The 12,932-nt window shown below is 54.6% G+C and overlaps 1 protein-coding gene across 1 annotated transcript in view; it reads right to left on the reverse strand.

The window, feature by feature from the left end:
• Positions 1-276: 276 nt before the first annotated feature.
• The window catches only part of LOC107123513 (nascent polypeptide-associated complex subunit alpha, muscle-specific form-like), a 61,060-nt gene continuing 48,404 nt past the window's right edge, over positions 277-12,932 (reverse strand). Inside the window, exons 8-9 of the mRNA XM_015426762.1 lie at positions 5,027-5,183; positions 277-2,864 (exon numbers count right to left, since the gene is read on the reverse strand). Of these exons, the coding sequence (XP_015282248.1) occupies positions 2,646-2,864; positions 5,027-5,183 (376 nt within the window). The 3' untranslated portion in view covers positions 277-2,645. The remainder of the gene's footprint in view (positions 2,865-5,026; positions 5,184-12,932) is intronic.

Raw genomic sequence — 12,932 nt, forward strand, 5'->3', positions numbered from 1 at the left:
CCCCTTCTCCCTTTGAGACCCCCCCTGCCCCCACAAACAGGGCTCCCTCCGGTGGCTCATGGGTTATGCTTCGGTACTGGATCAGCCAAGAACCCAAAATGAGCAGCCAGGGATTTCTAAGCAACAAAATTCAACCATTTTTATTTTCTCTTTAAAGTGCTTGAAACATTTAACAAGCTGTTTTTCTTGGTAACATCCCCCCCCCCCCCCAAAAAAATTTTTAAAAAAAAAATTTTTACAAAACCATTATCACATTAAAACTATTCCCTTTGGGCACCGTATACAGGGAATGCGGACAGAAGGAAGTCCCACCATGAACTCCGGCATCACGTACACACATTTCCCAAACTTGCTCACAGGGAAAGAAGGCAAATACTGTTCTCTTCCCAAAGGACAGATGGTGACACACGCCCCGTGCCCCCGTTGGCCTTTGCCCTCGGAAGCAAGGCCCTGAGTCTCTTCTTGTCTGGGTCGGGGGAGTCAACAACAGTGAGCAGGTGGAACTGGGCCCTGACAGGGCAACAGAAGGCAGCAGACAGAGGACAACGAAAGGGGACCGTCCCCAGGAAATACTGTGCCATTGCTTAGGAGGGAGGCACGCACCGTTCACCTGGGCACGGCAGACACAGGAGGGTGGCATGCCGACCGGCCACTGAGGGCAACAGAGCAGCTGGCCTCCTGTCCTGCAGAGCTGCCAACACATTCCCCTTCCAACCCACAGACTCGGCACGAGGGAAGTGAGACGCCCGTGTGGCCTCTGTTGCCGGCTCACAACTCTTCCTTGGTAAAGCTCCCCAGCACCAAACTCTCTAAGGTCAGTTATGGCGGGTGCTGGATCCAGATCTCCACAGTGAGTGAGTCGGGTCCCTTTCGGTACAAGCAACACCTTCCTCAAAGGTCGACAAGACCCTGAGAGACAAGGGGAGTTGGAACAAGAAGGAGAAGCAGGAAACAAAGGCACCAAACCCCATCTCTCTCTTCCACAGGGGTGGCGTTCCTAACTCCGAGACCTGCAGCGCCCGGCAGAGGTCAGCCAATATTCCCTCAACGAACATGGACGGATGAGCAGAAGGGGCCTGCCGCCTCCAGCGCTCCACGACCGGCAGCTCTGCCATCTCGACCGCTTCAACACCTGGACTCCCCACCCTCCGCCTGGCCACATGGAAGCAAGCCACAAGGTGGAAACTCTCGTGTGCTCCCACCAGTCTTACGTCTTACTCAAACTGATGCTTGAGCCTTGGAAAGTGGCAGGAACACCAGCTGTGGCTGAGAACGGTGGCTGCCGTGGGAGGCAGGAGGCCCGGGGGATGGCTGAGCAAAGGAAGCGGAGGAGATAACTGTTTCCTGCCCGCTCTGGATCGCTCCGGGCAGGTGAGCCTGGTGAAGGTGACAAACAGCAGCCATGGCTCCTGGGCGGAAAGCTGTGGCCAGTGGCCGAGGGCTGGACAACAGAGTCCCACCAGAGGGCCAGGCCCCAGGGCAGCAGGCAGCCCCACACAGGGAACAGAATCCCAGCCCCCAAAGGGCCTCTCGCCCTGCTGCAGACGGATTGCAGGCTGCCCGCAAGTCCCAGACAGCTGCACTTCCCCCCCACCAGATCAGACAGCAAGGGGGGGGGGAAGCAAACACCAGGGTGGAGCTGGGTGGGAAAGGCAGGCAGGCAGCCCGCTGACCCTCCCCTCAGCCAGACCCCCAGGTGGGATTCTGCAGGGCCACAGAGCAGAAAGAGACGTCTACGGTTGACCAAGAAGAAAGAGCCGGCTGCTCTTCCTTTGAGGAACACAAAGGCACTCTTTTCTTGAGCATCGCTGCCCGGGGTGGAATTGGGGTGTGTGTGTGAGAGCTCAGCGAGGGCTGGGGGCTCACGGGTGCTTCCTCCACGGCAGCTTGCACCAGCCTCAGAGCATCATGGGACAAAGTGGAACGTCTGGAGGACAACAAGGGATTCAAGGTGGACTGTCCCCCCAGGATGGAGAGAGAGGGGCACCCGTCAGCAGTGCAAGCGCAAACCACGGCGACCCACCCCGGGCCCCTGATGGCAGGGTCAAGGGCAGCCAAGCAGCAAGACCCCCAGGGGGGAGACCAAGGAGGAGCTGGCTGCCTGGCTGCCTCAACGTGACACCAGCAAACCTGCCAGCCGCAGGGAGCGTGGCCCCCGCTCCCACCCTGCTAGAAAGAGGGGGGGGGAGAGGGCTTCTTGCACACAAACTCTGCTGGACCCACTGCCCATCCAAGCGGTGACCTTCCCTCAGCAGCAGAGGAGCGGGGTTACTGAGATCAAGCAGTCACAGACCCAGCCGGGCAGGAGGGGAATCGCCACGCCGGGCACAAGGGCGCTGCGGTGGCACAGTGATTGACCAGAAAGCTTGCCAAGAGCAGCCCAGCCCCCCCCCCCAGAAACAGAACCACGCTTAGCGCCGGGCTGGGGCTCAGCACCCAATCAAGTCCAGGTTCCCCCTGAGGAGCTTTGGCATCTTGGGAGAAAAATCGACTCCTCTGCTGGAGAGCCCGACATGGTGGACGTAAGGTCAGAGACCGTCGACAGCCAGAGGGTCAGAAAGTGCAGAGCCCTCTGCGAGACCCCTACCACCACCAACCCCCGCCTGCTTCAGGCTACGGGGCGAGGCAGGGGGGAAGGGGGGGTGTCACTTGGCCGCCCTGGCCCCCCCGCCCAGGGGGATCTGCAGCAGGGTGGGCGACTGCTCCATGATGCGCACCAGCAGCCGGTCGATGTAGTTCTCCAGCTCCCGGATGTGCTCCTGTTTCTTCCCCAGCTCCGCCTCCCGCTTCAGCAGCAGCTGGATCAGCTCGTCGTGTGTCAGGTGGTAGTACTTGGCCGAGCAGTCCGGCAGGGAAGGCTCCTCCTGCGGAGAGGGAGACTGCGGTGAGGCACGGGCAGGTATGGCATCCAAATGTGGCTCACGTGGGGAAAGGACAGGGAAAGACCCTCACAACCCCCTACCTGCCCAGCAGTGGGGTGTTACAAAGCCCTGGGAAATGGGACAAGGTGGCCTTTGAGCCTGCACAATGGTGCCCCCCCTCCCCACGCACACACACGTGCCCCCACTTCTAAAGAAACCTACTCTGGACCCAGGAGACCGGACAGCGGCCATCCCGTCTCACATGTACCGTTCCTGAGCCAGGTAACTGAACACAGGGTTGGCTGGGCAACTTCAGGGATTCCTGGACGAAGCGGATGGTTTGGATCCTTGGCCCTCTGGTTTATTTATTATTTATTGATTTGATTTGATTTGTACCCCGCCCTGCCCGCCAAGGGAGGCTCAGGGCAGTTTCAGGCCCAGTTGCCAGACGGAAACGGCCTGTGGGTGACCCATGGAGGACAGGGAGTACGACGCGATCAGTTCTTTCTTGGCTTCTCAGCAGCTTTCGATACCATCAGTCATGGTATCCTTCTGAACAAAGTTCGAATCTTCAGATGCAATGAAATGGGATAGCAGATTGTACTGTAATGTAATGTACAGTAGAATGTAATATAATTCGGAATGATAGATGGGAACGTATTTCTCTGGTCTGGGGGCAGGGGAGATAACCTCACACAGCCAATCGCCCCATTTTGTTTGTAAGCCACTCGGAGACTCCGCGTGAAGGGCAGGGTATAAATCCAATCCCTTCCCTTCTTCTCTGTCTCGTGATTCCAGCCTATCCCAGGAAGGCTGCAGACACTCTGACCAGGTGCCCAGAGGCAGTTTTGGGATGGATGAAGCCCAGCCAGCTGAAACTTAATCCTAGGCGGGGGGGGGGGGGGGGGCGCCGGGATATCTCCTGTTCTGGACAGGGTTGCACTCCCCCCTCCCCCAAAGGAGCAGGCTCGTAGCTTAAGGGTGCTGCTGCTGGACCCAGGCCTCCTGCTGGCAGCTTCTGCCGGTGAGCCTCCTGCAACCCTTCCGGCCAGAAATGATCTTGCCACTGTGGGTGCATGCCCTGGTAACATCTAGCCTAGACCAGCACCCTGCTCTCTACGTGGGGCTGGCTTTGAAGACTGTCCAGAAACTGCACTGGTACAGAATGCTGACTTGAATGGGTCAGAGGGGCGAGATCACTCCGGCCTCCTTCCATCTAAAACGGCTCCCAATTCGCTTCTGGGCTCCAGTCAAGGTGCTGGCGTTGACCTGTACAGTCCTGCCGCCTCCTCCCATACAAACGTCCCCGCTCAGTCCGGTTATCCTTGGAGGCCCTGCTTTGGGCGTGGCACCAAAACTCTGGAACCCCAGGAAGATTCGCCTGTCTCCCTCTCATGCTCTGAGGGAGACTTTGTTTTGCTCGGCGTTCCCTCACTAAGTCTTGCAACAGCCCTCCTCCCTGGTTGCATGCGTGTTCCTAATGCATTTATGTCATGTTTTTCTTAACTGTATAAAAACCATTTAAAATACATACATATATATACACATAAAGGTAAAGGTTCCCTTGCTCGAAAGCCAGTCGAGTCCGACTCTAGGGTTGCGGTGCTCATCTCCGTTTCCAAGCCGAAGAGCCAGCGCTGTCCGAAGACGTTTCTGTGGTCATGTGGCCGGCATGACTAAACACCGAGGCGCACGGAACGCTGTTACCTTTCCCACCGAAGAGGTCCCTATTTATCTACTTGCAATTTCTTGCTTTCAAACTGCTAGGTTGGCAGGAGCTGGAACCAGAGATGGGAGCTCACTCCATCATGCGGCACCCGGGTCTCGAACCGCTGAACTACAGACCTTTCACAGCCTGCAGTTCAACATCTTAACCACTTGAGCCACCGCAGCTCCGATATATACACATACCTATATATATATGTATGTTTTTTTGCTTTAATATTTGCCACCGGAGGGACCCTGAACTGGGTGGAAAGGCGGCACAGAAATGTTTTCAATAAACACACCGGCCGTGCCAGCTGCCCCCCGGGGGTCAGGGGCCTGCGGAAGCACGGGAGGGGGGGGTCTCTGGGGTGGGGGGGGTCTTGTCCCTTTGGGGCTGGGGCGCCAAGGCCACCTGGGACCCCTGCCTTACGCAGCCCAACGTTTCAACCCCCTTTTACCCTTTTCAGGTCTGTCTTTTCCAGCGGCAGAATGGGAGGAGCCGAATCGTGGCTGCTGGCGGGCTTTGGCTTCAGCTTTTCCTGGCTGAGGGGCAGGCTGGACCGGCGCTGCTTCTCCACGGGCCTTGAAGTACTGATGGGCTTCACCAGGTGTGGGCTGCGAGGAACCAGAAGAAAGCAACGGCATTAGGGGAGGAGAGGGGCAGGGGAGAAGCAGAGGCCAGGAGAGAAGGGCGCGGGCCCCACACTGTAGAAAGGCCCACTGCACATTTGTTTGTTTATTGTCAATTTTATATCCCGCCCTCCCCACAAAGCAGGCTCAGGGCGGCTTCCAATAATATAAATACAAAATTAAAACATACATGATACATAATTAAAACACCACAGTTAAAATAATACATTACAAAATCACACATTACAAAGTGCTGGCAGCAGTTAAATTCATGATCCTACCAGCACATACCAAGCTACTTGTAGGACCCCTGAGGCAGCTAGAATTCCAAGCAGCGGAGTTTAAGCCCCACAAACATCTCCACTGCAGAGGACAGGCCTAGATCCACTGGGTGTAAGTTGTAGCAGGAGAGAAACTTCCTAACACTGACTGTAGTTTTGACAATGGAACTAATGGGGGGGGGCAGGCAGGCTCTCCCTTTGTTGGGTGTTACATGTTAAAAACACTCAGTATATATGGGGTTAAATGTATGTTTGTGTTGCTCACAGGAAATCACATGTTTCATTTAGCCAATGGTAGTTTAGGACTAAAAGCCCGGGAAAACCATCCCTGATCTAGGAGTTTCATTGGAAGCAAAGTGTCAAAGTATTTTAGCATTTTATGGCTCCTCTTCCCGTCTTTGTGTTCTGTTCTGAAGAAGTAAGAGAAGCCATTGCTAGCTCTTCTAGTCTAGCCGTTGTAGTGTAAAGATGTAGCTGATTAGCTCTGTTGTTATTTTCATCCCAGTTACCCTTTCCCTATGCTAAGATGTAGTAAAACTTTTCTATTTTAAACACACATGGATTCTGACTCTTAATTATTTTAATCTGGCAATGCTATTTTAACTCTGCTGAATTACAATTTTAAAACTCCAACACCCTTGTTGGAGGTCCTTCAAGGAGGTTGGACCAGCACCTTCTGGGAATGCTCTTGCTCCGGATTTCCTGCATTTGTACATTTCCACAGGGCCTGCAAGACAGAACTCTTCCACCAGGCTTACATCTGGAAGCCGCCCACCAGTACCACCAACTATCACCATCACGGACATCTGTGGGGGTGGGATGGCCCTGGACTGAGATTGAGCCACAGCTCCGCGGGAGACCGATATACCGCTGAGTTGGGACTGCGAGATTACACCCAACAGTACGCCACCTTAGTCTACTGAAGAATGTCAACTGTGAGCACTTTAATTTTAACTGGTTGTAAGATTTTAACCTGTTTTCAAATGTTTTATGTTGACTGGGCAACACTGTGTCGGTAAATGTGAGCCGCCCTGAGCCTGTCAAGGGAGGGCGGGATATAAATACGATAAAATAAATAAATAACCTGGGCAGGGCCTTGACCTTGGTAGCCCCTTCCAGCTCCAGGACTGCACAGGATGAAGGGTCCAGCACAACTCTTAGCAAAGAAGAGACTAAGGAGCGGGGGGGGGGGCACGTCAGCAGCCGAGTCGGAAGGGAGGTTTGCCCTGGGCGGGAACAGGCCCAGCCAGGCCTAGCACCTGGGGACGACGTCCAATGTTCCCTCTAAGTTGCGGAGACTTGTAAGCAAAAATTCTACTTTGCGAGCTCCTGGCATTAAAGTTGTGAGCAAGCGATTTGGCTACTGCATAAATCAGTTTGCCCTGGAGCCATCCTTCCTGAGCTAAGACAAAAATTTGTGAGCTGGAGGCTAAAAAACTGAGCTGGCTCACACTAACTCAGCTTAGAGGGAACACTGACGACGTCCTTCAGAGACGTCTGGAAAGGCAGGTTGCAGTCTACAGAGGCAGCCGAATTAACAGGCACACTCAAAATGTGCCAGCTTTGGCTGGGGTAGAGATCCACAAAATATATAAATAAAACCCATGGGTCGCCCACTCCTTGCTCCAGCCATGCAGTACCAAGAGGCCCACCGGTCTTTAGAATACACACTGCCCAAAGTAAAACCTGGGGAGAAAGAAGACCAGAAGCCCAAAGTGGCTACCACACGGGCTGGAAAACCAGAATTTCCCCACTTTACTGCAATCCTTCCCAGATTTCAGAGCAAAGGTGGTTTGTGATGATGCGGTGGGGAAGCACAAAAAGAAGGCCGCTTCCCAAAGGCATTGAGCTTGGAACAGAGTCTGTTTCAGCCAGTTATGGTCAACAGAGGCCAGACTGGTTAGCTGACTGCCTCTTGCTCTGAGAGCACAGCGTGGCGACCGTTCCACACGTGGGTGCTGGCTTGACAGGGACTGCAGACGGAGGACGGAGGCAGCTGCCTCTCCCCCCCCCCCCCCCCCGCGCCCTTTTTTTTTGGAAATCCAGCTTGGAAGAGTTCTGAGAGACCCAAAAGCTTGTAGATTTCTTGTGCCAAACGCTGGTCCTTGCGAAAGCTGTGCCCTGGATCACGTTCTCGGTTTGGGAGCTTTCTGTCAAGGCTCTTCTCTCTTTGCATCGGAGCCTCACAGGAAGCGGGATCCTGCAGCCTGACTGGACTCGGACACTTTGCCCTTTCGTTTCATCTGCACCTGAAGGAGGTACTTCTGGCTCAGGGAAGCACCTGCTGCAATCAGCTTGGCTGGCTTTAAAGGTGCCGCTTGATCCCTGTGGGTGGCAAAGGTCTCCCAGAAGAGCTTTCCCGCCAACACGGAGGCGGACTCCCCTGGCCTGCCCCCCCCCACCGGCAAGCTGTCTTGCTGCCCCCAGGCCAAAGGCTGGGGCCCCTCCGGCATCTTTCTGCAGGATACCACACCTGTGAGAGTGTCTCCCACAGAAGCAGACCTTCTGGCCCATCAAGGTCTCAGGAGGACTGCCAGTTTGCCAGTTTGGTATAGCAGTTAAGGGCGCAGACTCTAATCTGGGAGCACTGGGTCTGATTCCCCACTCCTCCACTTGCATCTGCTGGATGACCTTGGGCAAGCCATGGTTCTGATAAGAGCTGTCCTTGAAAATGAGCAGTTTCTGTCAGAGCTCTCTCAGCCCCACCGACCTCACAGGGGGTGTCTGTTGTGGGGAGGGGGAGGGAGAGGAGTTTGTAAGCTGCTCTGAGACACTTTGGGTACTGAAGGGCCATGGGGTATAAATCCAAACTCTGCTTCTTCTACTACTACTTGGACTGGCAGCGGCTCTCCAGGGTCTCCAGCCTACTGGCCTGCCTTTGAGAGGGCAGGATGTGAGGAGCCAGGCCGGTTGGAGGGCAGAAGCGATTCTGGAGCTCAGAGCCTTAGCAGTGGCAAAGTCGCCCATCTCAAATCATCATGTCACTCCCCACCACCACCTTTGCTCTCCATGGGAAAGAGCTGCCGTTGCTGGGGGCAGGAGCGATGTGGCAGCCACCTCTGGACTGAGCGCCGGGCCAAACATCAGCTCAAGATGGCCACAGGGGGCGGACTAAAGGCCAGCACAGGACAGGACGGGAAAAGGGGGGGGCTGCCCTGCCTGTGGGGCCAGGCGCGGCTGGCAGCTCCGAGGCTCCTTTCCCGGAGGCTCCTTTCCCGGACGGGGCTTTGAGCGGAGGTCTGCTTTGCAAGGGCCCCCCCTGCTGGCATCTGATGTGCTTCCAGAACAATTAGGAACATTCAATTAACACAGCAGACTAATCTAGACAGGAGCCAAGCAATGTTCCCTCTAAGCTGTGGAGTCTTGGGAGCAAAAGTTCTACTTTGTGAGCTACCAGCATTAAAGTTGTGAGCGAGCGGTTTGGCAGCTGCATAAATTAGTTTGCTCTGGAGCCCCATCCTTCCTGAGCTAAGGCAAAAGTGTGTGAGCCAGAGGCTAAAAAACTGTGAGCTAGCTCACACTAACTCAGCTTAGAGGGAACACTGGAGCCAAGTCGCTCGCTCCGCAGCTTTAATGCCAGGAGCTCACAAAATAGAATTTTTGCTCACAAGGCTCCACAGCTTAGAGGGAGGAGCATTGCCAGGAGTCTCATCCACAGGAGAGGTCTGCACACTCCGGTCGACAAGTCCGTCTCTTTCCCCCTGACGCACAGCACGGAAGGGAAAACCATCTTCCGGGTGTGTTGTAGGGCTATCTTTCGGCTACGCTCCTGCAGAGTGCAGGGGGTTGGACAAGATGACCTGCAAGGTCCCTTCCAACATTCTAACATCCTATGATTCTATGGAAACAAGCCTGGTCTTTACGAAGGAGGCTCCTGGGCATCTCCCCCTCGGCCAGCCTCTGCCAGGGAGGGAGGGAGGAACGCGGCAGAAGACCAAGCTGCCATCCAACTCAAGAAGCAGGTCCCCAGTGGAGTGCCACCTCTCTGCCATCCGAAGCAGGAATCCTCCATCCCAGTCCTGCAGTGCAACTCCACCAAGCCCCACAACCTTCTCCAACCGGGTGGTGAAGCCATGGCCAGGGAACAGCCGGCCCACAATGGCCCCAGTGTTCCAGTCCAAAGCTTTCCCAGTTCCAGGCATGGCCCACCAGACCAGGCCTCTGTGCGGCACAAGTGTGTGCATGTGGGGGGTGGGGGCGGAATAGGAGAATCCCGAATCTAGAGCAGCTCTTCCACCAACACAAGTTGACAGGGCTATGAAGGCCGGGGACAGAAACCAAGGGAAAGATTGCTTCCCGTTTGCTCCCCTAAAACGAGATGAAGAAAAATTGGAAGGGGGGGGGAGAGATCTCCTCTGAAAAACCTGCAAAATTATATTAATTAAAAGAGCTTTAATGCTACAAGATTGTCTTTTTTCAAAATAGCCTACTTAAAATTAAATCTGAAAACAAGCATGTTATAGCCACTGTGTTATCCCCACCACCAACCACACTGTCTCAGGTCAGAAGAACATGGGTTGGGGGGGGGGGGGTTCAGCATACTCCGCAACCTATGCACGCCCGTTTACACAGGACAGCAGGGGGTGGGCACCCCCGACCAGCCCTACCGTGTTCTGCACAGCGGCTGAACCAGCGGTCCTCACAGACACACAGAACCCCCGGCGGCTGCTCTCCTGGGAAAGCAAGGAACCGGCCGGGGGAGGGGGGGATCTATTTTAAGGCCAAGTATTAGGAACATGGCATTGGAAGTCACCCGTGGGGTCACCGAGACCCAGTCCTCAGTCCAGAGTTCACCACTCACTTTGCCCCTTCCCCGTGGCGGGGGGGGGGGGGGGGGTTTGGGGGGGCCGAAGCTGGACCCAGAGAGGAACGGGGACCTGCCGCGGGTTCGGGTGGGGCGCCCTAAGCCATAAATTAGGCATGCTAAGTCAGTCAGCAGATATTAAAATCTTGCCCACACCCAAGTGCCCCTGGGGACACACTTGAAGTTCTGAGGCCGTGGGGCGGGGGAAAACCCTCCGACTCCCCCAGGAGGTAGATACGACCAGTTATAACCGATGAACAATTACATTTATGTGTCGTAGATTGTATTTAATAGTCCAGATAATTAGCTGTTGTAGACTTTCCGGGTTGTAAGTCCAGATAACTGTTTACAATTTGATATATTCTGTTGTTAAGTTGTTGTAGAAATGTTAAGTTTTATGTTTTGCATTTGTCTTCTTTTTTTAAATAACTTAAAAAAAAAAAAACGAACCAGAAAATGAGCCGTGTCTTCCTCGGGCCACGTTCAGCACACAAAGGACCACCACAGGATCCCCCGTGAAAGACCAATGCCCAGATCTATCTGATGTCCATAGGGCCCCTCCCGGAGGGCAAGTGGGAGCAGCTTCCGTAGCAGCCAGACAGGAGGTTCCCTGGCACCAGAACTGGGGGGGACGGACACTCCAAGGATGTCTGAAGGCAAGAACGTCACCAGCACCATGCCCTTCTTCAGTCTCCTCCTGGGACAGCACGTGGGCGGGACAGCACTTCATCACCGCCCTGTCACACTTATTTCATATGAAGCACCTTCCGATAACCCACCACCCCTCCACTCTGCTCTTGGAACTAACTGCCAAAGCCCAGTTTGTCTCGGTGGACCTAATCCTGACAGAGCCGAGCACGTTAAAGTGATGTGAAAGACCAGTGCCTGGGCCCCTGGAGAGCCACGGACAGTCTGAGTAGATGAGTGGACCAAAAGGACGGGTTCATCCATGTGTCCCCCACCCCACCCCACCTCCACCACCTCCATTCAAAACAGTCCTCTCAACGCCCGCTCTGAACAAAAGGCAGCCCGATCCAGCAGAAAAGGAAACGCCACAGAGTCGACAAGCGCAGCTCTGGCTGGATCACATTTTCTATTGGAGGAGGAGGAGGAGGAGGGCTAGTGACCGGGGGAGTATTTCCCACACTGATTTTAGGACAGTGAACCTTTTTCTTTCTTTCTTTTGAGAGGGGCGACATCCAAGATTCAGCCTGTCCTAAACTGCTAAGCGATGAAGTCCTGAAGAACACGGCAAGTGCCACCCCTCACCACATGGAGGGCGTGGTGAGAAACAGACCTGACCAGCCAAATGAGAGCAGACCAACCTGCCAAGGCCACGAGCAGCCAGGAATCAGGCCAAGAGATGGAGGAGAACCACTCCACCACCTGCAAAAGCACCCTGGGTGGGCAAGGAAAAGGGAGGAGGTTTTGATCTGCCCCACTCCATTCCACAGCCTTTTGTGGGCCGTAGACTCTTCGTAGCGAATGTACACATTTTCTTTCCATGTATATTTCGGCGCTCTTTCTGGGGATGGATTGGGAAGACGCCCCCTTTGAACAGGAGGCAACCTGGACTGAACCTTCCTCTCCCCAAAAGGAAGGAGAGCTTAAGCAACCAACCCCCTTATGAGGTTGAGTTCTTTCCCCCGAAAATTCAGCCGTGGCTGAATGGGCACCATGACTCCCCACAAAGAAGAAGAGGAGATTGGATTTGTATCCCGCCCTTCACTACCCGAAGAAGTCTCTGAGCAGCTTTCTCTCCCCCTCCCCACAACAGATGCCCTGTGGGGTAGGTGGGGCTGAGAGAGCTCTTTATGCTGCGCTGCCACAAGAAGAGAAGAAGAAGAGTTTGGGTTTATGCCCCGCCCTTCACTACCCAAAGGAGTTTCAGAGCGGCTTAGTCTCCTTCCCCTTCCCCTCCCCACAACAGACACCCTGGAAGGCAGGTGGGGCTGAGAGAGCTCTTGACAGAAACTGCTCTTTTTCAAGAACAGCTCTTATCAGAACTACAGCTTGCCCAAGGTCATCCAGCAGGTGCAAGTGGAGAAGTGGGGAATCCCAGATCAGAGTCCGCACACTTAACCACTACACCAAACTGGTCCAAGGGGGAGCCAGCACTTAAGCTGCCACGGCTGGGCAGAAGCCTAATAATAATAATAATAACAACAACAACAATAACAATAATGTTATTAAAGTAATCAACAATGGAACAACAGGAGACGTCACATGAAAACCACGGCCCTCACAAGCACATCTGGAGACAGTCTAAGGTTGCCAGCACGGCAAGCACAACAGCTGCTGACAAGCAACTCAGGAAGACTTGAGATTTTGGCCCCTGGAGGGGGGGTATTCTCCAGGGTACACAGAGAAGGTTCCCTGGGGGAGGGGGGGAGCTGCGGTTTCCTGTCCTGTAGCCCATGGAGGAGGAGGAGGCGGCATCATGACTCACAGCTGGGCCTTGACACCACCAGCTATCCCCCCCCCAATCTTGATGCTAATTTTTCTGTTGAAAACCATGACTCACCACAACAGCCCCCCCAACACATATGGAATGACCTTGTACTGAATCCATAGGAAAGAGCAAGAGGTCGGGAGCACCTTAAAGACTCACAAAATGGGAGTCGGCAGGGGACGGAAGCGCCTCCCCTG

This window comes from Gekko japonicus, unplaced genomic scaffold, assembly GCF_001447785.1.
Source record: "Gekko japonicus isolate JY-2015 unplaced genomic scaffold, Gekko_japonicus_V1.1 scaffold4506, whole genome shotgun sequence".
NCBI lineage: Eukaryota > Metazoa > Chordata > Lepidosauria > Squamata > Gekkonidae > Gekko > Gekko japonicus.